The following is a 24,349-nucleotide window of genomic DNA, read 5'->3' on the forward strand; positions in this document are numbered from 1 at the left end:
TGAAAATGAAATGCTTTCACTGGTATTCTGCTGACTAGTTATCTGAAGGCAACAGAACACACTCGACCGTTGCGATGGGCAGCATGTCCTCAACAACATACCTGCCAATCAATCGGTTTAGTTGACTCTGGGTGACATGTGGCGATTTAAAAAAATCGTTTTTTTGGCTGTTTAGATGGTGTTGCTCCATCTGGGTCACTGCCGGTGGTTGAGATGGTGGGGTCTTTGGCGACTAGTGTTATAGCCCCATGTACATTACTTAGGTGCTTCAGGAGATTGGCATTGCTGTTTTTCGATGTGGACAATGCTTTTTGTCCTGCACAAAGTTTACATTTTACCGTGATATTTTTTTGCGTCCTTTATCCCCACAAACTGAAAATAGTGGTTATATTTCCAAGTTGCAAATGCGCTGCTGCTCTCGCTGATACTTGCATCTGCCATTGTGTGTGTGTGTGTGTGTTGGTGGGCATTGCTGTGTGTGTGTGTGTGTGTGTGTGTGTGTGTGTGTGTGTGTGTGTGTGTGCAGGGGCGCTGCCATGGATTTTGGGCCCCATGAAAAGATATCTCATTGGGCCCCACCACCAGGCACAGGCCACGCAAACCAAGCACAATGCTGTAACCACACCTCCAGAACCCAACCGACTCATTTATGCTTTAAATAACTCTACCTGTACAGGCTTGCATCTATCTTGTAGTCCAATACTAACTGCCAGAGGTGGGGACTCGAGTCACATGACTTGAATCGAGTCAGACTCGAGTCGCATATTTTTTTACTTGAGACTTGCTTGACTAACATTGATAAAAGACTTGACTTGACTTTGACTTGGTATTCATGACTTGAGACTTGACTTAAGCTTGAGACAGATGACTTGAAAGGACTTGACTGTTTAAAATTAAATATTTGCTTTTGTTTTTGTAGTGAGATATTACGTTTAGTTTTTTCGAAAAACGTGATTATAGCGCCATGCGCGCAAACCCATTAGAAGGCAGGAGTCTCAGTTAACATGGCAGCGGCTAGCTTTACTCCAAAAATAGTGAAGTTTGGATTCAAGGATGATGTTGTCGATGACGGTAATAAGAAGAGAACAGCGGTATGCAGGGTCTGCGGCATAAAGATCAGTGACACGACCACCACAACATCCAACTTAATTCGTCACTACAAAAATAACCACAGAGAAATGCATGTGCATGTGTTGTGTTAGCTAGAAAGCTAACGTTAAGTTTAAGCTACGTTAGACTTGGTTTCAAATCGATTAAGCATTGCAAAGAGAAGACAAAACGGTAAATGAACACTAGAACCGCCAAGGGATTCGTTTTGACTAACCCTGATACTGACAGGCTGTCAGGAGAGGGGGAGAGAGAGAGGAAAAGAGATGCCTTGTTTATTTCCCCTGTGTTATTATCAGAAGTTACTGTACACTTTTGAATAATGTAGTTCTACTTTTAGTAGTTTGTTTAAATGTTTTAATTATGTTGTTTTGTTTGTAGAAGTGCATCATTCCTTGATTTATTGTAAAATGAATCTGAACTTTTTGATCTGCTATGATAAACTGAAGCCATTTCTAAATGAACCCAATTAAGTGTGTTTTAAATCTACTTATTTTATAAGGAAATGATGAAGAGGAACAAATTAAATTATTTGAAAATGATATCTATGTAGGTGCTGACGCTGTTGGTGGTTCTAGTGTTAACAGAAATTTAAATTAAATATGTGTAATGGCAAAAGCCATATATGATTTTCTTACCTGAAATTCTGCCTTTTTGAACAGACTTTTTGAGTCCTAGCTCTATTGTCTGCAGTTCTAGGGTTAATATGAATCTAATATGATTGTCATCGGTCTAAATTAGATTTCAAATGATTAACTGTGTATGTAATGAAGATCATAGTGTGGGTTGAATCCATTTTCATAATCACTGTCTTTGAACTGATTTAAATGCGGAAACTGGGCTTATTCATCAGAATTTTGTATGACTTGACTTGACTTGCTTGACCTGAGCAATGACTTGACTTGCTTGACTCTCACCACAGTGACTTGGGACTTGCTTGATACTTGTAGGTCAAGACTTGAGACTTGTTCATGACTTGCACATGTAGGACTTACTCCCACCTCTGCTAACTGCACAATATTTACTGACACTGAGCAGTGAAAATATAACACTGTGAAGACTGCAAATTCTACTGCAACATTCTGCTGCAGTAGAATTCACTATTTGATATAACACTAACATTCCTGACATCTTTTATGGTGTACATGCCTTTTTAATAACATTTTTGAATGGAACATTCATAAATCAAAAATAAATATAACTTAAATATACATGACCACTTAAATTAAAATAAAGTGAACATTAACACCATTATTATCATTTATAAAATGATATCACAAAAAAAATAACATAAGCAGCAGATTTTCTAATTAAATATACATACCAACTACAAAATAAGTGGGTATTAAAGTGTAAATGGACAACAAAACGGAAATGGAAATGAAAACGCCTGATGGTGGTGCTAAATCAGAGCAAAACTGGGTGACATACTGTCGCTCTCTCTTGTCTTTCTCTCCTTTATTTTCTTTTTTGAAAGCCTGACTTTGTTAGTCGTTGAGACATCGTACACACGTAAGTACTCGTATCCCTGCTCACATGCTGCTCTCACTCTGCTAGAAAATGCGGTGCCGCACAGCGTTTGGAGACAGGACCAAACCATTACATGTAAATAGAGGGGGTGTACAGAGGCTTTGGATAATTAACTTTTCGAACAAAAAAGGTTAAATTAATCGTAAGTTTAGTGAGTACATTATCAATATAATGTTATATTAATATTAATTATTGATGATTGATGAAAGGTTACTTAAACATTTTTTCTTAATTTTCTACAATTTTTGGGGCCCCTGTCAGTCACGGGCCCTTAGTATCGTCCTAACTTTTCACCCCCTTACGGCGCCCCTGTGTGTGTGTGCAGGGGCGGCGCCAGGGGGGAGCTAGGGGGTGCTGAAGCACCCCCCAGGATTGCCAAAGCACCCCCTAAGCACCCCCAAGAAATATGTGTTTTGTTTTTTTTTCGAAAATTATTATTATTATTTTTATTAAATTAAATTAGAAATATTATTGATTACATCAATGCATATGTGAAACAAACACATTTTTGACCAAAAACATAAAGCCAACACAGGTGATATGATTAGGCCAATGGTCAGCACCCATTCGATTTTTGACCTACCCATAGGCTAAATTACTTTGTGACACTTGATTGACTTCCTGTTAGCTAGAGCGCCAAATGATTTGCTAACAGCAAAGTGAAAAATTGATCGTTTTTTAGTCCTTAAACGACCACGTGTGGACACTCAATCAAAACCAACTGAAAGCGAGAGGGATTCTGCACATAATAGGCCTCGTGAGTACAAGTAGCTTACTTCTGGGTCTCTGTGTTTCATTCAAGCCCTGCTCTGTGTGTGTGTGTGTGTGTGTGTGTGTGTGTGTGTGTGGCACGAGCCATTTTGTGTGCGTGCGTGCGCGAGAGAGCTCGCCTCGCGCACCAGTGGGTATCTACCGGAGATCGTTGTGGTTAGCATCTGGTGCTAGCTAGCCAAGCTAACGGATATAAGGAGCTTTTTCAACAACAAGGTGGAGGGAGAACTCTCTCCTGTCAGACGGAGAGTCTCAGGTAACCTCAACTCAGGTGAAGTAAAGGACTCTCTCAGTGTTTAGATAGTTAACTTTAGTCTAGTTATCTCAGTGGGTCTCAAACGGTTTGTTTTAAAAGGGGAGTGATTTGTAAAATATCTATAAAGAAATAGAAAATCTGTTGACAGTTCTGTTTCGTATGGGTGTTGAGATGTATCCATAGATCTCTTAATGTTGCTCTCAAAGTGCACCAGATTGATGCTTTTAACTTCAATATTTAAAAAAAAAATCTTCCCGGGGCTGCTAGCCCCCGGACCCCCCTAGAGGAGGTGAGGACCCTCCTAGAGGAGGTGAGGTCCGCTCCCCACTTGTAAAAATAGCACTTTACCCCTGCCTATATGCCGTGAGCTGATTATCGAGCCTTCATTGTAACAGTCGCGGGTGCACTGTGTGTGTGTGTGGGGAGTGTTGCAGTAGAACATTCAACTGTAGCGCTGGTGCATTAATGGAAAACCCTAAATGTTTGAGCACCCTCTATGAAACGTCAAGCTACCCCACAGCACCCCCTAGAGAAAATATCTGGCGCCGCCACTGTGTGTGTGTTAGCATTAGCAAGTGTTCGTGTGTGTGTGTGTATTTTCCCCATAAGGCAAGACCCGCCCAACTGTGTCTCTGATTGGCTTACCCTGAAAAGTTACCACGCTTTCATTTTTCCATGGTGCTGTGAGAGGACATCGCTGTATTCGCCTGTAAATTACATCCGCAGGGAGATTCGGTTCAGTTCCATCACATAATATAACGCAGTAACGCACACATTGAAATCACAGTAACTTTATTAGTTACCACAAAAAGTAGTCGCGTTACAGTAACGCGTTACAGTAACGCGTTACTGTGTGACGCGTTAGTCCCAACACTGGTTAAAAGTGATAAACACACTCTGCTGAACAGATTGTCCTGGAACACTGTCCTCCTTATATCATGATTTTCCAAGAACATAGTAGGACATGGTGTAATAGACACGTCAAAAATGCTTTGTGTATTAATGTTAGTTTTAAGTTTCATATCAATACATCCTCAGAACGTGTTTTCCTATACAATTATGTCAGCTTTATCTTGTTTGTTTCCTTTACTTTGAACCTCTCCATGGGCAGACATACATGCAAAAGGCTGCAGCATCTGTCCTACGAAGAAGCAAGGTACTGTACACATAATGTTGTACTCTGTTGTAGTTGCTTTGTGGACTTTTTTTCAGTCCAGGCCAAGGCGCCCTGGACCTGTGCCTCATAGGACTGTTCGGTAATCCATCAATCCACCAACACATTAAAGGACCGGGTGAAAGGTACAGTTATTTCAGTAGTTTGGTACTTTTCCTGCCTTCTCCTTCCTTGTTTAAAGGTGTCAGATTGCTGAGCCCCTCATTTGGCACGAGCAGGTTTTCCTAAACATTTCCTCTTGTTTTCTCTTTTCCTCTGGTGCCTTTTGTTAGTTTTGGTTTAATTGTGCCTTAAGTAAGTATCTTTTGGGTTTTGGAAATTTTTCACCATTTTCTACAGAAAAGGAAATTAATTTGTCAACAAATCAAAACATTTGCTTTAGATTAACTGAGAACAAAATGACACATAAATAAATCATATATTTTAAACCTTAAAATCTCATATGAATAGTTTACACAAGCTTTTCTGACATACTGCACAGCCTCCAAAACTTTAATATCATGCACAAAAAAAACATTAAAATGACTGCTTTCAGTTTGAATTCAAACCCTGCATCCTGTTTGATTTGGAATCCAGGTTTAGGTGGTTCTCAATCATGTATTTACTTTACATTGTGGGATCACCTCTAAAATGCACAGTTCACACTATAATATTGTTTTTGGGTGCTCAGGTTTGGCCTGCTCATATATGGAGCGGAGGGACTTCAGTTCCTAACCTGCAGTTATCTTCATGGCCGTCTGTATTAGATGCATCAGCGTGGCTTTTTTTATTTTACATCGCCCTACCTTATTAGACTTTGTAAGACTGAAAAAATAAAAACCATAAGCCCTTGATCCTCTCAGTACATCCTGAGTCTATAGCGCCTGCACACAGTCCCTGAACAAGGACTTTTTCACCTAAAAGTGGAGTCTGTGTGGGTTTATAAGGAGAACAAAAGCAGTCGGTTACCTCTGGCTTAGGAAGCTTCTTTTTAGTCCTCATATTTAGGTTTTACATGTAGATATAAAAGAGCTGCTTCTCTTTCTTTTTCCACAGAGATAACATCAGTTAGATTTGTATGTAACTTTCATTGTTTCACTTTTATCCAGAGAGGAGTCATCCTCGAGACATCAATACGGCACTATTGTTTAAGAAATGTTATTTGATTTCCCGTAACTCTGAGTTCATGCTTTCTTTTTATGGAAAGTAATCCTTGGTTTCTTCATGTCATTTTTCCTTCTTCTTGCACATATGATTTATTTAATCCCCTATGATACATTTTAGGATAAACATTTTGAACTGGATTATACTATGATTATCCTTTGAGTTAAAAAAAAATGTATTTGTATTTATTGGCTCATCTTATCCTGCAAAATCGTGTTTTTTTAATGTTGTATGTTCCTTGATAACTTTCTGACAATTCTAAGTGTGTGTGTGTGTGTGTGTGTGTGTGTGTGTGTGTGTGTGTGTGTGTGTGTGTGTGTGTGTGTGTGTGTGTGTGTGTGGCTCACATAGATGAGGCTGGAGAAGTATCTCTCCCGCAGGTTCTGGAGGACGGAGGCCTCGTTGAGGAAGGTGAGTGCGGCCATGTCCTCCGTCTTGCTGAACTTGGGCGGGTTCATCTTCTGGATGTCGTCTTTGTTCACCGTCACCTTCTGACCGTTAGAGAGCTGCACCACCACCTGCAGCCCAAAACACACCCAGGAATCAAAGCTTTGCCTGCCTCTGTGTTGTCATTTAAGACCTTATTGTTTCCAACATTTTCCATAAAAACTGAATGTTCAAAATAAGAAAAAGATTAACACAAAAAAATCACATCACAAGATGCAACTTCAGTGTTCAACAGATTCCGCTAATGTTTTTAATTAAATAAATGTTGTACCAACAGATTGAAAAAAATAAATACAGATAAACACAAACAAAAAATATTTTTGGAAAAATATCAGATTTTTGCCAATGAACATTAAAACCTTGAATTTTGTTATTGTTATATGACCATTTCAACATTTTCTGAAGTTCTGCACTTTAGTCTCTGCTTAATGCAACTACCGATTATTTTCCAAAATCGATTAATGTGCCGATAACTATTTAAATTAATGGTATGCTCCCTGGCTAAATGATGCGCTGCGTGCTAATAGAACCGTCCTTAGGGCAGCAGAGCGGAAACGGTGGAAATCCAAACACCGTGACGACCTCCTAACCTATCAGGCTCTCCTCTCCTCTTTCTCTGCTTCAATCTCTCAGGCAAAAAGCACTTTCTTTCAAGATAAGATCCAATCTTCCTATTCCAATCCCAAAAAACTATTTTCCATCTTCTCCACCCTCTTGGACCCTCCAAAAGCCCCTCCCCCCTCCTCACTTCTGTCAAGCGACTTTGTTACCCACTTTGAAAAAAAGGTTGATGATATTCGCTCTTCTTTTTCTGACTCACCTTTACTCACCGCTGGGTCACCAGACCCTCCTTCCACCAACACACTTACCTCCTTTTCCCCTCTCTCTCCAAGTGAGGTTCTTACCCTCATTACCTCTGCCCGCCCTACCACCTGTCCTCTGGACCATATCCCTTCAAACCTCCTTCAGACTATCGCTCCTGATATTCTACCGTTTCTCACCCATTTCATCAACACTTCTCTAACTTCTGGTCACTTTCCAAACAGTCTCAAGGAGGCAAGAGTAAACCCTCTCCTAAAGAAACCCACTCTCAACCCGTCAGATGTTATAAACTACAGGCCTGTCTCCCTACTCCCGTTCCTGTCTAAATCACTTGAACGCGCTGTCTTTAAACAACTCTCCTGTTATCTCCATCAGAACAACCTTCTGGATCCGCACCAGTCTGGTTTCAAGGCAGGTCACTCCACAGAAACTGCTCTCATTGCTGTCACTGAGGAACTGCACACTGCCAAAGCAGCATCCCTCTCCTCTGTCATCATCCTGTTGGACCTGTCTGCTGCATTCGACACGGTGAATCATCAGATCCTCCTTCGCACTCTCCAAAAACTTGGAGTTTCAGGCTCTGCACTTTCCCTCCTCACCTCATACCTCAAAGACCGTACCTACAGGGTGACTTGGAGAGGGTCTGAGTCCGACCCTTGTCAATTAACTACAGGGGTCCCTCAGGGCTCTGTTCTTGGTCCCCTCCTCTTCTCCCTGTACACAAACTCGCTCGGATCAGTCATTAGCCCGCATGGTTTTTCATACCACTGCTACGCTGACGACACCCAATTAATTCTGTCCTTTCCCCGCTCAGAGACCCAGGTCGTCGCACGCATCTCTGCTTGTCTAGCTGACATCTCTCAGCGGATGTCTGCTCATCACCTCAAGCTCAACCTTGACATGACTGAGCTGCTCTTCCTTCCGGGAAAAGATTGTCCCACTCTTGACCTAACAATCAACATCGGCACCTCAGTTGTTTCCCCGACTCAGACTGCAAGGAATCTGGGTGTGACCCTAGATAACAACCTGTCCTTCACTGCAAACATCGCTGCTACAACCCGTTACTGCAGATACACGCTTTACAACATCAGGAAGATACGTCCCCAGCTGACACAGAAAGCGACGCAGGTTCTGGTCCAGGCTCTCGTCATCTCACGCCTAGACTACTGCAACTCCCTCCTGGCTGGTCTACCTGCATGTGCCATCCGACCTCTGCAGCTCACCCAGAATGCAGCGGCTCGTCTGGTCTTCAACCTTCCTAAATTTTCCCACACCACTCCGCTCCTCCGCTCCCTTCACTGGCTTCCGGTAACTGCTAGAATCCACTTCAAGACACTGGTAATTGCTTACCATGCTGCGAATGGATCTGGCCCTTCGTACATCCAGGACATGGTTAAACCGTACACCCCAGCGCGTGCACTACGCTCTGCATCAGCCAAACGACTCGCTGCACCCTCGCTGCGAGGGGGACCCAAGTTCCCATCAGCAAAAACACGTGGGTTTGCTATCCTGGCTCCAAGATGGTGGAATGAGCTCCCCATTGACATCAGGACAGCAGATAGCTTGCACATCTTCCGGCGCAAACTGAAAACTCATCTCTTTCGACTCCACTTCGAGCGATAGATTTATTAACAAAGCACTTATATACTAATAAAGGACTGGCTTATCTATAGCCAGTTGAGTAGCACTTGAAATGTTTGGCTCTATGAAACCTGATGTACTTATATGATTCTGTTTTCTTCAAGGTTGTGTCTTCCTGGTCGAATGTACTTATTGTAAGTCGCTTTGGATAAAAGCGTCAGCTAAATGCAATGTAATGTAATGGTACCTCATTTTCCCAAAAATTGCAATTTCATGTCCAGAAACCCCAAAATATTAAGTAACCTATAATATATGAAAATGAAAAGCTTAAAATCCTCTCATTTAACCTCTTAAGGGCGGGGGCAATTGGGCTTAAGAGCCGTAAATCAATTTTCTCAAATTAATTGATTTTAAAACGGTTCGCAATTATTGGCAAATATTGTATTTTTAACTGAACTCTACCTTTTACCTAACCCTTTTTTTGTTACTGATATGATATGATGAAATAATATTCTACCAAGTACCTTACATTGGCTCCATATTGCCAAGCTGGTGTATATTTAGAATGTGTTATTTCTACTTTTCCTCAGCAGTAAAGAATCAGAGTACTTGGTATGCAGTTATGCGACTACAGTTGGATTATCTCTACTGGCGTCCTTTACCTCGTCCCCCTTATCCTCCTTCATGCTGGCGGTCTCAAAGCCCTCCTTCTCCGACGGGATCCACACCATCTTCTTGGCGGACCAATCCGCCTGCGCCACCCCACTGTTGCGGAAGTCGTTATCCAGGAAGAGGAACTTGCTGTCGTCGGGGGCCGGGTCAGCCATGTTGGAGGTTTCAGCGTCAGGAGTCGAGTCGATCTCAGGCTCAGATTCAGAGGCTGTGGGGTCTGGGTCGGTACTGACGACTGGGTCGGCCTCTGGTGGGTCGATGGGAGTCGGGTTGACCTCTGACCTCGGTTTGACTTCTGGCCTACTGACATAACACACCACATAATCAAAATAGCTGAAAACGTGAACCACAACATGACAACAGGAGCAGCAGAATCCTGAAAATCATTGCTGCTATAAAAAAAATAGTTGAACACATAATTTCTTGTGAAACAACAATTCTAGGTGCTGGTGACCCCGCAGTCCCCGGTTTACCAGCTGTATGTATGCTACGCTAATCGGCTGCTGGTGGTAGCTTCATACATACAGTGCTGTACAGACACGAAACTGGTATTGATCTCTTATTCAAGCAAAAAAGAAAATAATCAGATTTCCCAGAAAACAATTTCTTATAGTTTTTCTTGAATTAATACCTTATTAACTTCCATTTGTATTCTTTTGCCCTACTTAAAGCTTACAGTATTTCTTATGTTTTCTTGAAAAATCTTTTTGGGCCTTTTTTATGATTTATTGGTAGCACGTTGAGTTGCTTTTGTTAAAAATGTGCTGTAAAATGAACTTGTACTGTAATAAAATATGAATTCACTAACAAAGTGTTGTGAAAAGTCTTGCGGACCGAAGAAAACTGATCCTAAAAAAAGTAAGCAAAAAACGTTGACCGTTAGTTTCAAGTATTTCTTTGTAACATTTTATATTTATGCTTTAAGAATAAACAATCAAAGTTAAAGCCTCGTGAAAATAAATATATTTTAATATATATCAAGGATTTAACACTCAAAAACTTCCTTGGTTAATTAGGTGTGATTAGAGAGCTGGAAGCATACAGTGAGCAAAAAAAAAACAACCTAACCCAACAACTCTTCAAAACTATTTGAATTAGTACTTAATCAGTGTAAGATTTAAAGAGCTCAATTATCATCCAACAGAGGAGGATAGTTTTTCAACACATCACACAGAGGACAAACCAGCATCATAAAACACATCCTCGTCTCTCAAACTGCTGCCTTTTTGCATCCGACTTTCACTCTTAATTTAATTTACATTTATGACACATTACTGCAGATAACTGCCTCAGTGCATTTCCCTACAGGTTCACAATGAGCTACTTACTCCCTTATCCTCTTCTCTGCCTCTGCCTGCAGGTCACAAGGCTGCGTTGACCTCCGATGGAAGAGCAGGCAATAAAACATGAAAAGCAGCACACAGAAGATAATACCTATAATCAAACAACTCGGCTGCCATGCTGGAATGCCCATGTTTGGCTAACCCCTTTGCTCCTGGTAGCTTTGGTAGCCCAAAGAGGGATGCTACGGTACTTAGCAGGCATACTACCTTATAAGGTGTGGCTCATGTGTCCAGCCAAGCTCACCGTTTACACCAAAATGGTGACATGTCACAAGGTGCACCCAAGGGTGGCACAGGCGTGCACGCACAACAGAGTAGGTATGTGAGCAGGAATCTCTAATGAAGATTTCTGACATTTTTACTGAGACATTTAATGATTTAAGTGAAGGTCAATGATCCTCCATAATGATCCAAATACCAAGAAGTGTTAACCATTTAACACTACAAGAAATTCAGGATAATGTAGCAGGCTACTGGTTTTTTAAATCAATGTTCATATCTACTTAATTAACAACTCTATTAATAATTAATTAATATTGTCACATATTTCTCTAAAAGTGACATAACTTTTATATTCAAACAAGTTATTTTTTTACACATTAAAATGAATTCAGCAGGTTATTTCAGCTGAATTCATTACATGGGAGTATTAGCCTGCCCTTGTCTTCTGTATGAAATATGGTCGTATAAAAAGTATATAATATATGAATAAATTAAGTATTTGTACTCACTGTGCAGTTCTTCAGTTCTCAGTGCAGGATGCAGACTCCACTCCAGGGAAATGAGAATATCATGTCAGGTAAATGAACTGATGATGATGATGATCATGTCCTTCCTCCTTTCTCACTATTTAAACCGGCCCGCGACACCTGGGGGTGGAGCAGCAGCGCGCGCGACCCACCTCGTTTCCAAAGTTGGCAGAGACGTCCAGTCAGCCAATCACAGAAGCAGGAGAGGTTTGCCTTCAAAACAAAAGCATAAATGTTCTAAACAGAATTTGGGTTTTTTCTGATATTGAGCAATTGTTTCTGTTATTATTATTGGCTGTTAAATTCACTCAAGCAGTGTACTTAAAACAACATTAAGTTTCCGATAATTTAACTCTTATTTTGTACGTTTACAGTTTAACTCAATTCATGCTTCAAAACATTCATTTGCCAGCTGTTGATTGTTGATTGATTGATTGTTGATTTCCACATAATCATTTAACACTTACACAAACGACTATAGCCTACAACATAGGCTACACTAAGATATCATTTAATATCGGCTAATTCCCAAATATCGTTAAAAGTAGGCCTATAGGCCTACTTACAAACCAAAAGGGATATGTGAAGCCGGTCATTACTAAAACAGATCCGCCAGAGTGGACAGGGTGGTGAATGTTAAGTCAAGGGCCGAGATGTAGGCCTAATTTGTTTAACTTAGTGAACTGTAGCTTAAACAATTATAATAATAAACGGTGTTAATGTGGAGAACATCCTGCTGAACAAATATGTAAGTATTATAAACGTTATATTACGAATACTGAAAACGATATTTTTGAGTAAACTCAGTTGTCTTAAGGGGAAATCAAGTTAACTAACATACTATGGGCCTAACGTACTTTTATTTTGAAAGGTTTATGCGATGTCTTGTTTCCATGGTGACTAATGACTACCAAACAACAGGTAAATGCACTTGCTTCAAGTTTCTTTTTAACACTTTTCTGTAAGACAATTAAAATGTCTGCATCGGTTGAGCAGGAGGACTTAGATAAATGCTTCACCGTGTTTGACGGCTCTTCTCCAGAGGATGTGTCCCATGCCCGGCAGCTGTGGAGCTCGCTGTCCCTCCTGCCGCCGCTGGAGTCCCGGCTGGTGTCCGCAGACATCCGCCAGAGGCTGCCGGTGTACCGGCCGCAGCGCAGCAGCAGCGCCGGTCCCAAGCCCTCCGCCCCGGCCCCACAGCCGCCCAGCGTGTCTGCTCTCCGTCAGAGACGGGAGGAGAGGCAGCGGTATGCCGCCATGGCCGACCAGAGGCGGGAGATACTCACTCTGCTGAGCCGGCAGAGGGATCAGAGGATCCAGAAGGAGCTGCTCTCGGTGGGCTTCAAACCGAAGCTGAAGCTCGGCAGGGAGAACATGTTGAATCTGCAAAAACCTCCAGACTCTGTCACTGACGAGGAGCTGGTGAAGCAACTGCAGTAAAAATACTTTTTAGACTTATTAAAATACTCTTTATTGGCTCATATATTTTAAGTTAATCAAGTTATACCTGTATGTAACTTTATAGTCTGGTGTTAAGGCATATTTCAAAATGCAAGTTGTCCTAGATATTAATGGTGAAAGAAGTGTCTAGATCAGGGGTGTCCAAACTACGGCCCGGGGACCAAATGTGGCCCGCGGACCATTTTGAATTGGCCCTCAGCAAATTCAAAATGACTTGAGTATAATAAACTTCTGCTTGTCTTATATTGTACTTCTTCAAAATATATGTTCAATAATATTACACTGTATTCATGTGTTAACAAGCCCAATTTTCAAATAAATTGAAAACATTTTCTAACTAATCTTAGTTGATGAGAAAAGAGCCCAATAACAAATGTACATAGCCTAACAACCTTGCAATATACCCTTTGTATTTCCTCTTATTATAAGCAATCTGAAGCTTCTGTTTTAAGGAATGAGCTGCTAACAAAATAAATGAAACCCTATGGAGAGCAGTTATGTATAGGCTGTTTTTTTCTTCAAGTATCAAGAATAATTGACCTACATTGGATTGATTTTTCCAACTTATAACTGACCTTATGAGGCAATACACCTCACCTCTAGTGAGTGGCCCAGCCCTTCGTATATTTTTCTGTATCGCCCTCGTTGAAAAAGTTTGGACACCCCTGATCTAGATATTTTACTTAATTTAGTGAAAATAAATTACAGTTCCACAGTGTACACATTTAAATTCATTACAAAAAAAGTTCAAAAGTATTAACATCAAGATGTACTTAAAGTATCAAAAGTAATAGTATTTATTTTACAAAATGGGCCATTTTAGAATAGCAATATTGGGTTATAATTACATCACTTTAGTGTTGTAGTTGGTAAAGGTGGAGCTACTTATCATTTATTGATATGCTTTTTTCTGATCCTTTACTTGAATGAAAGTAGCAGTTCCAGTGTAGAAATGCAATAAAGCCCTTGAATTATCCAAAGTAAAAGTACTAAACATTCAAAATTAGATAGTTTGCAATATCATTATATATAACAATATTGTATTGTAATTATGTATATGCTACATCATTTATGATTATATTTTCAAGACTTTTTTCTTGCACAAATGTCAGAAAAATGCAGTTCAGCCTCTTAAAATGTCCATCTTTTCTGTTTGATATCAGATAAAAGTGAACAACTTTTGTTTCAAGACTGACAAAACCAAGCGAATCATCGAGCAGCACTAAATTACTGTATATTTAATTATTTCCAGTGACAGTCTTTACTTATTTATGACAGTCTGGTGTTCTGCAGGTAAAATGCTTGCATGTCAATAATCACACAGTACATTTTAGGCGAATGTGAACTGGACAAATTGAACTTTTTGACCTGATCAAGGCACCAGATGGAAAGTCAGGGGATCAGCAAAGTCCTTGATGTTTTTGGAAATTTTTAAATACTATGCACATTCACACAAGTGTTTTTAATTACCCGGCTGATTAGTCAGATGGGGGCAGCAGCTGTGCTGACTTTATACAGATATGTTAAGGAGCCCAGGTGTAACTGATTAACTGTAACATTTAACATTAATCAAATAACCAATAATATGTCGAGGGTTGAAAACAGCAAACCTTGGAAATAAATGAAAGTTAAACAAGAGCAAGATTTATAATAAAAACACTATTCTTTTGTGTTTTCCTCGTGCTTTACCTTTGTTTACTTATTATTTCTGAATTAGCTGCTGTAAAACTGTCTAAAAATACATACTTTTTTTTCTCTTCTCCTGCTTTAAAAAGTTTAAATATCTGCTGTAATAAATAAATGATTAGAATTATAAATGCAGGTTTATTTTTGTAGCTTTTCCGAGAAAAATAATTGGCCTTGTTTTAATAACATAGAGCAAAATTAAAATCAAAAGTAAAAAATAATGCAATAGTCAAGGAAAATTGGTATAAATTAAAAACATTTAGTCTACAATAAGAAATATGTAAAATAATGTACGACAAAACCATCAAAAAGGAAGTAAAAAATAGGTAATAATACAAACAAAAACATATAATAATAATAACATTCCGCAACTGATGCCGATCAAGTTTTTTGGACTGACAGTATTTAAAGGTGGGGTAGGTAAGTTTCAGAAACTGGCTCGAGATACATATGTTATATTCCATGGAATGCTCTTAACATCCCAATAGCAATGAATATTGACAAAAAATCCATAAAAAAATGTCATCTGTGGAAGCCGTAATACTGTAAAAAGTACAACGGCTAAACGGATTGGATTGCCGCCCTGTCTGTCAGCCTTCCATCTTGTGCACGCACAAATGTATCTCGTGCCCTCATTGGGCGTGCCGTCATTGGGCGTGCATTGCAGCAGTACTTCAATGACTCGCGGCCACTTTCACCAGTCTGCTGACGTCATGTGCGCGTTCGTGTGTGTTGGAGGAGGTGCTCTGTAAGGAAGTCTGAAGGAAGTGGCGGATTCTTTTCGGCTGTGTACTTTCAAATTTTAGTGCACTCGAGCCGGTTTCTGAAACTTACCTACCCCACCTTTAAACCTGCTATAGTTTTTTGCTAGACTATTTATGTAAAATGTAATGATCTGATTGTATTTCATGTCTTAACTCTTCCTGGTGTCAGCACGCAGCACTTTGCTTCAAACAGCAGTTATTACATAACATGAAGTGGAGCCTGTGTGGTTATTCAAATACCCAGTGGAGAAGGCCCAACCATAATAGGATAAGAAGAGGCCTGCAGCATATTGACTTTATCTAATTTGGTTATAGTTTTCAAAGCACAGAGATTATGCTGAGGCCTGCAGTCTATAAACGCTCTTTAACCTCGAGCATCCGTGTAATTCATCCTTAAGTAGCTCTAAAGTGATCGTCCACTTTGAATTCCATCTTGATTATAGACAATCCGCTTCTGTTCTGGACGTCATAACTTTATATTTTCTCATGAGGGAAGAGCATGTGTTTATCTAACTCACATGAATTAGTGATAGGCTTAAAGGAAGCGGCTGATATTCTGTCAGAAAGAAGACTATAAGGACCAGCATAAGGGTAAATAAATCAATACAAGGTTACAAATATTAAGAATAAAGTCAAAATATTGAGAATAAAGTCAATATGTCGAGAATAAATATTATAATATTGAGAACAAATAAAAAAACATTGATACTTCAATATTCATAAAGTGGAAATGTCGGGAATAAAGTCAAAATCTTAAGAATAAATGGAAGTGTTTAGAATTAAGTCGAAATGTTAAGGAGTTGAAATATTTTGTGAACGTTTAACTTGATTTAAAGCAGAAATACTATTTTCTGTAATACTTATCTGCAAAAATAGAAGTTAGAAGTACATAATTATGAAAATTGTTCTTCAATAAAAGTCACAGGTAATAGCACTCAGTATGCAGAATGGTAGTATTAGGTTTTAATAACATGTAATGTAGTTTACATTTAGTTTACCAATGTTGAGCCAATTTATATTTAAAAATTGGCTAGTAACTACATTTTAGATAAATATTTGATATGGCTAAAAAAGTACAATATTCGACACAAAGTATAGCATAAAATGAAAGTACATAAATAAGTGGCACAAATATGTCAAAAAGTACAATACTTGAGTAAATATACTTCAATAAAATCAACAACTGTCCCGTTCACACACACTTGGTTGTACCATGAAGGTCAGTGTATTGATAAGAATTCACCATGAGATGTCAGTAAAAACTCATTTATAGACTTCACGTTTTTTTGAAAAACAGCAACCTACTGTAAGTGTGTGAGTGGAAGCTACTAAACTGTAAATAGTATTACAAAAGAAAAGCTGAATTTACGTTGTCCTCTATCTAATCTGTGTGTTGAACCCTACAAATATTCACTTCATTTACGCCTTGACATTTTCTCCAGCAGTGTTTTTTTTAAGGAGTGAGAACAGATGACTGCAATATCTGCACCCCAGCTGTTGCTCACTCACTTTGCTGCACTTCATCACCGCTCATATGATAGCTGGAGCTCTCTGAGGGAGTATTATGGTCAGCGGGAACTGATGTCTCTGATATTTAACTGACATTTCATGCAGAGCCTCGGGAGACTCTACTGTGTGATGCAGGGCAGATCAGATAAATGTTCAGCTGCACAACTTTTCCCTTCTTCTTTGTCCATCTTCCTGATCAAATACTTAAACAAATACATCCACATGTCATACGTTGTTCTTTATGTGTGTATGATGTATGTATTGATATGATTGAATTCCAACTTGATTGAATAGCTTCACTTCATTAATACTAACACTGATATTTTAATAATTTAAGGAAAATACTTAATATTTGTGTTATCCTCAAAAGACATCTGACTCTGTGTCTCTCAGATCCATTCCCACTATAAAAACAAACATATATAGTTTAATTTTTCAGTAATCAATAATTTCCTTAAACAGCTGCTTACATTGCATTTGCTGGGGACTATTTTCAGAGGCGGATTTGTCCACATTTGGTGCTTTAGCAAGTATTTGTGTGAGCAATAGTACTGTATATGTGTTTAAGAACACGTGTTTACGCTTGGAGGAAGTGGAACAGCTGAGGCCCGGGGGGTATACTACGAAGCAGGATTTTCGCTTAGCCGGCTAACTTCAGGGAAAACTCGGGGTTTCCGGTCCTACGAAGCTGGTTCTCTTTTTAGCAGGCTAGATCTCCATGGTAACTTATGCTGTGCGGCTAACCTGGTCGGGACCACCAGAGGCCTGTACTACGAAGCTGGATTTTCTTAACCTGGATATGTTTGAGTTAGCCGGTTGGCCTAATCCAAAACATACGCGCTCTCGCTAAACGGTACTACGATGCTGGTTATCAAGTGGATCGCTCAAGCCAGCCGTGTCCTATCTAGTTAGGTGCGCGTTCACATGAAAGGGGTGGTATTTGGAGCATTCGACCAATCACAAACATGGAGAAGCGCACTGACAGCGCAGCGTCATACTTCCTGAATGAAAAGTGAACTTTAATACTAGTCAAATATGAAGAGGTTAAACTTTAAACATCCATAACTTAACCCTTCTCTTGCGTTTCGGGTCAAAAGTGACCGAATGACTTTTATTTTAATCATAAATATTGTGTTTTTCATCCAATTGCCTCAATACCTTATGTTATCCTCCACACTAGGCCTCTGAACATATACACTTGATGATCACCACTTGCATTGAATTTTGAGTGATTTATTCAACAGTGAAACACCCTTGACGTTTTCGGTCAGATTTGACCGCCATAGCAAATGAATGGGTATGAGTGTATTATGTTCATCCTGCAGATGGAAAACATCTATACACACACACACACACGTTACGGGAACCTCTCCCTTTCTCGCGCTGTATGATACAATGTATCATACCTTCTCACAGGTGAGCTCTGTGCCCCTCAAGAAACACAAACCTCTCACTTTCTCGCGCTAAATGCGCCTCCCTTACTGGCTCTCAAGCAGTTATATTTGTGCCTTGCTCACATTTGACTCATTGACACAATGAGCAGGCGACCGATTAGGCGATTTTCTGTACGAGGGGCTCTGGACACATTTTTGAACCAGATGAAGAAGAGATTGAACCAGATGAAGAGGAGATAGAGGAAGATGTCTCAGAAATGGAAGACAACATCGATCCAGACTATGAGCCTACAACAGACCAGGAAGAGGCACCTGAGGGAGAGGCCCCTGACTGAGGGAGAGGCCCCTGACTGAGGGAGAGGCCCCTGAGGGAGAGGCCCCTGAGATAGAGGAGCCTGAGGTGACATTCCACAATTTTGCATTGCTAACTATGTGCGTGAACACACGTGAACACACACACACACATGTTCTGTTATGGTATATTTCTCTTTCAATAAATGTTCATTGAAGAAAACAGTATCAGTGTCTTATTTTATATTCATCACAGTGAATGCTGAACTTGATGGGCCCACCGGTGGGTCCGGACCATGACATGAAACACTGGCTTGCTTGTATCAAATCAATACATCCCATACATCATTGGAACGGGAATAATCTGAGCTACAACACTAACTAAATCATTTCCATCTCCAGTAAACACAGCCTACATGGCAAGCATTTTTATAATATACAGTAATGTAAAATAAGCACTATCTTTGAACTTACTGCCAAAAATAATACGAAATTCACCCCTGGTGTCATTCTGTCAGTCATCCCTTGATTCTACTTGCTTTGACTGTTCAAATGAGATGTCAACTATCACAATTGGATAAGGGGTTCCAGAGATATCACTGTGCAAAACACACCGGTCAATTTTGACCGAAAATAGCATGGGAAGGGGGGTATGACCTAACGCAAGAGAAGGGTTAAACACTTTATCCAGGATAAAAGCCACATAGCTGCACCTGCAAGCTGAATACAGCTGGCAAAAGAAAAAGTGTTTGAATGCGTTCATTAACAGGTTTATGATATCACTGCCCCGTCTCATTTAATTTAATTTCAAACCTTTATTTAGACAGATAAATCCCATTGAGATCATTGATCTCTTTTTCAAGGGAGACCTGCTCAAGTAGTTCCACAAGAAACATAAAAACATAAATAGAACAACAAAAGGACATCATACAGCATCATTTACATAATTATCCACATAAACAGGTACTTATAGCTTCCGATTGAGTAGCATCCAACCGAGCTTTAAAAACATTTAGTGGCACCAGATTGTTCAGTTTCCATTTAATTTGCAGACTATTCCAAGACAGAGGAGCTGCACATCTAAAAGCTGTCTTCCCTAAGACAGTCCTAGCAGTTGGCACATTTAATAAAACCACAGCATTCGATCTCAGGCAGTAGCCACTTACAATTTTCCGTGAGATCAGGGAGCAGATATGAGGCGAAGCCTGCGAGCTAGTTCAGGCAGTCAACTCGAGCACTTATGCTGCATTCATACATAACGCCCCCTTGCCACTCTACAACCAACCAAACAGAGTCTCCTTAATACGCCGCTCTATTTAACCTGCCAGATCTCTCTCCATGCATTGCTTGCTGCTGCTATTGCTGCAGCTACCTCTACGTCGCTGCTGCTTGCTGCCCCACCACCACCCCAGCTTCCACCCCAGCTTCCACCTGTAGGCTCGGGGGTTAGTTATTTGATCATCACTCATCGTGCTATGTATATCTATGGAGTGATGATGCCCGAGCCTAGTCGCCAAACTTAACTATATGCTGCTTCTAATAAACATGTTAAAGGAACACGTGAGTTGTCTGACTGAAATAAGATGGAAGTTTCCCTAACATGGCTTTGTATATACAAATGTACCAGTGACTGAGCCTCCGTACAGTTAGTGAAAGCAAACCAGCCCTTGCATACAGGGTACAGTGATGGGTTAATGCTTTACAGTTTGTCACAAATCTCAGTGCACTGTGATACGCAGCATCTAACTTGACCAGGCAATTGGCAGGTGCATTCATATACATCAAATCACCATAGTCCAGCACAGGTAAAAAGGTCACAGTTACTAGCCTTTTCCTGGCCTCAAGCGAGAAACAGGACTTGTTCCTGTAGAAGAAACCTAGCCTAACCCTCAGCTTTTTAAGCAGGTTATTGACATGAAGTTTAAAAGTGAGACAATCATCAAACCAGATACCAAGGTATTTGTAACAGGTAACCACTTCAAGTTTTATTCCTTGCGTAGTTACAATATCTAAAACAGGCTCTGGTGTCTTTTTAGCTTTAGAAAAGAGCATTACCTTGGTTTTCTCAACATTTAAAAGAAGCTTTAGTTCAGAGAGCTGAGTCTGAATAATGTTAAAAACATCCTGTAATTTAACACCAGCCTCCTTAATGGAGGGACCTGCACAGTACATCACGGTATCATCCGCATAAAAATGTAAAGTAGCTTCATCCACATTTTCACCTAAACTGTTGATATATATGGAGAATAAAAGTGGACCTAAAACAGAACCTTGGGGAACACCATTAGCAATGTTTAACCACTCAGAAGACAGCCCATCAAAGTGAACACATTGGGACCTTTCAGAGAGGTAGTTCACAAACTGTAAGGTTTCAGCGTTAGAGTCTGTGAGCTTGATTGTGATCTCCTGTTCTGGATTGTTTGCACCTGTGCCTCATTAACTGTTGTGTATATGTAGCCCTGTTCTCCTGTTGTCTTTTGTCGGTTCGTCTTGTCTTGTCGTTATCTCCATGCCTGTTTACCAGAGAACCATGTTACAAAACCTAGTAGAACCTAGTGATTCGATGTAGAATCCTAGTAGAGCCTAGTAGTCATTATTGGATAGCTTGGTTTCTTTACAATAAAGAACATTACCAAGCAAACGGAATCGAGCATCTGAGTCTTTGTGAGTCCTTCATGTCAGAACGAACCGACCAAACAAGATGGACTCAGCCGATTCCACCGTGTTAAAGACGGCTTTGCAGGCGCAAGTAACACGCATGTATCAACATGAGGAACAGCTGACAACAATGAATCAGGGGGTTCAGGACTTAAATGCCCGTCAGCACCACTTCCAGTCAACAGTGACAACGGAAATAAATCACCTGGCGGAGAAAATGCGTGACATACTTACGCACCTCGAGGCACGTCCTGCGGTTCCTGCGGCAGAGTTTTCCAGTCCAGCGGAGGTCGGGTTTGCTGAGATCCCCGTTCAAATACCCATGCCATCGTCTTCACTCCGCCTTGCTTCACCGGAGAAGTTCTCCGGGGATTCTGGAAACTGTCGTCCATTCCTGATACAGTGCGATCTCCATTTCAAACATCAGCCCGCAGCATTTCCCACAGATCAAGCTAAGGTAGCTTTCATAGTATCTCACTTGACGGAAAGAGCGGGAGCCTGGGCAACAGCAGAATGGGCCCGAGACTCGCCTATTTGCCAGTCGTTAAGGTTATTCATTAATTCTATGAAAAACATTTTTGACCAGACAGCACCCGGGAGAGAGTCAGCGAGAGCCCTGGTGAACATCAAACAACGGCAGAGGAGAGTGGCGGATTACGCGATCGAATTCCGGACCCTGGCAGCGGAGAGTGGATGGAACTCAGCGGCTCGTTTTGATGCATTTCTGCATGGATTAGCGGATCCCATAAAGGATCAGTTAGCTCCATTAGAGTTGCCTGTAGAATTGGACTCGCTCATCGCCATGGCTATCCGGGTGGACCAACGTCTAGCAGAGAGACGTCGGGAGAGAGGGGAGAACGCAGCTTCCACTCCACTGTTCGGACGGGAGTTACAGAGGGAACACTACGGTTGGCGGAGTAATACCCGGACTTCATCTCCAGAGCGACCAGCGCCCCCTAGCGCCGCGGAGGAATAGATGCAGCTCGGAAGAGCCAAACTCACCCCGGAGGAGCGTCAGCGCCGCCTACGGGAGCGGCGGTGTTTCTACTGCGGCCAGCAGGGTCATGTTCTGGCAGCCTGTCCGGCAAAAGATCAGGCTCATCAGCGGGAAGAGGGACGCTGGTGAGCCGAGTAACTTCTTTCGACCCTTCCTCGAGAAGACACACTCAGGTACAAATGAAACTGAATGATAAGACCGTGACTCAGGATGCATTAATTGATTCTGGGGCTGATGAGAGCTTGTTAGACTGGGAGCTGGCTAAAGAGTTGAACTTAAACATTGTCCTTTTAGATCAGCCATTAGAGGCTAGCGCGTTGGATGGCCGCCTTTTATGTACAGTTACTCATCGCACAGAACCCATAGAAATTGTCATAGATCAGGAGCACCGTGAGCATATTAGCTTTCATTTATTTAACTCAGCTCAACAGCCTCTCATTTTGGGTTACCCTTGGCTTGTTAAACATAACCCTCACATGGACTGGCTTACAAGAAAGGTTAAGGGGTGGGGGAGTGAGTGCTCTCGTTCATGTTTAGCCTCTCATACAGTTTCGAGTGGACCGCACAGATCTGGGAACTTTAAACAGGCGTCAGATAGGGACAGTGTCACTTCTTCTGAACATTCTGACTTTCCTGACTTATCCAAAGTGCCAGAGTGTTACCATGACATTAAGGAGGTGTTTAACAAAACACGAGCTACTTCCTTGCCTCCCCATAGACCGTATGATTGCCCCATAGACCTTCTCTCGGGCTCTACTATCCCCAAAGGACGGTTGTATTCTCTTTCTGGTCCTGAAAGGGAGGCCATGGAAGAATATATATGATCATCACTCAAATCTGGCTTGATTCGGCCATCATCATCCCCAGCAGCAGCAGGTTTCTTTTTTGTAGGGAAAAAGGACGGTTCATTAAGGCCCTGTATTGATTACAGTCCACTTAATCAGATCACAGTTAAGAACAGATATCCCCTTCCACTCATCTCTACGGCATTCGATCTGTTACAGGGAGCCAAGATATTTACCAAGCTTGACTTAAGGAATGCATATCATCTTGTGCGCATCCGGGAGGGGGATGAGTGGAAAACAGGTTTCAATACACCTACGGGACATTACGAATATTTGGTGATGCCTTTTGGACTTTGTAATGCACCTGCTGTTTTCCAAGCCCTCATTAATGATGTGTTAAGAGATTTCCTGAATGTTTTCTGTTTTGTGTATCTCGATGATATTCTCATCTTTTCTCCAGATAAGAAAACTCATGTTAACCATGTTCACCTTGTTCTTCAGAGACTCCTTGTTAACCATTTGTTTGTAAAAGCCGAAAAATGCGAGTTTCATGTGAACTCTGTGGCATTTTTGGGCTTTGTGATTTCCCCTAACAAGGTGGAAATGGACCCAGCTAAGGTCAGTGACGTGGCTAAGTGGCCCACGCCAGACTCTAGAAAGAAAGTTCAGCAATTCCTGGGGTTTGCTAACTTTTACAGACGGTTCATACGCAATTTCAGTGCTATTGCCTCTCTTCTCCATGTCCTTACCTCTCCCCATGTTCAGTTTGTGTGGAATCCACAGGCAGAGAAATCTTTCCTGGAACTGAAGAGGAGGTTCACCACAGCTCCCATCCTGACTGTACCTGATCGCCACCGACAGTTTGTGGTGGAAGTGGACGCCTCCAACGACGGCGTTGGAGCTATACTGTCCCAGAGATCAGCGGGGGACAACAAGCTTCATCCGTGTGCATATCTCTCCCGTAAGCTATCTTCTGCTGAGAGGAATTACGACGTGGGAAATCGGGAACTGTTGGCTGTGAAGATTGCTTTGGAGGAGTGGCGGCACTGGTTGGAGGGAGCGGAGCAGGATTTCCTGGTCTGGACGGATCATAAAAACCTGCAATACATCAGGAAGGTCAAACGTCTGAACTCTAGGCAGGCCAGATGGGCTTTGTTCTTTAATAGATTTAGGTTCACTCTGTCATATCGACCTGGTTCGCAGAATGGA

At 41.1% G+C, this 24,349-nt stretch overlaps 2 protein-coding genes across 6 annotated transcripts in view; one reads left to right on the forward strand and one right to left on the reverse strand.

Moving 5' to 3' along the window:
- Positions 1 to 24,349, reverse strand: part of LOC117557158 (myosin-11-like) — a 78,786-nt gene that overhangs the window by 24,612 nt on the left and 29,825 nt on the right. For 2 of the 5 annotated variants that reach the window (XM_034232854.1, XM_034232857.1), the window contains exons 3-6: positions 12,615 to 13,026; positions 11,578 to 11,808; positions 9,494 to 9,806; positions 6,329 to 6,499 (exon numbers count right to left, since the gene is read on the reverse strand). In XM_034232854.1, the coding sequence (XP_034088745.1) occupies positions 6,329 to 6,499; positions 9,494 to 9,658 (336 nt within the window). In that variant the 5' untranslated portion in view covers positions 9,659 to 9,806; positions 11,578 to 11,808; positions 12,615 to 13,026. Of the gene's footprint in view, positions 1 to 4,309; positions 4,333 to 6,328; positions 6,500 to 9,493; positions 9,807 to 10,831; positions 10,883 to 11,577; positions 11,809 to 12,614; positions 13,027 to 24,349 lie in introns of those variants that run through there. The other 3 variants (XM_034232856.1, XM_034232855.1, XM_034232858.1) reach the window with 3 other exon arrangements.
- cunh11orf88 (chromosome unknown C11orf88 homolog) lies at positions 12,528 to 13,202 on the forward strand. The gene has a single exon (XM_034232861.1). It carries the CDS (start codon positions 12,571 to 12,573, stop codon positions 13,033 to 13,035), a length of 465 nt encoding a protein of 154 aa, XP_034088752.1. The 5' UTR covers positions 12,528 to 12,570; the 3' UTR covers positions 13,036 to 13,202.

The sequence above is a fragment of the Gymnodraco acuticeps genome, unplaced genomic scaffold, assembly GCF_902827175.1.
Source record: "Gymnodraco acuticeps unplaced genomic scaffold, fGymAcu1.1, whole genome shotgun sequence".
In the NCBI taxonomy this organism is placed as follows: Eukaryota; Metazoa; Chordata; class Actinopteri; order Perciformes; family Bathydraconidae; genus Gymnodraco; species Gymnodraco acuticeps.

Bases quoted from the DNA above. Each gene is read 5' to 3' on its own strand.
- cunh11orf88 (XM_034232861.1), top strand. From the start codon at position 12,571: ATGTCTGCATCGGTTGAGCAGGAGGACTTAGATAAATGCTTCACCGTG.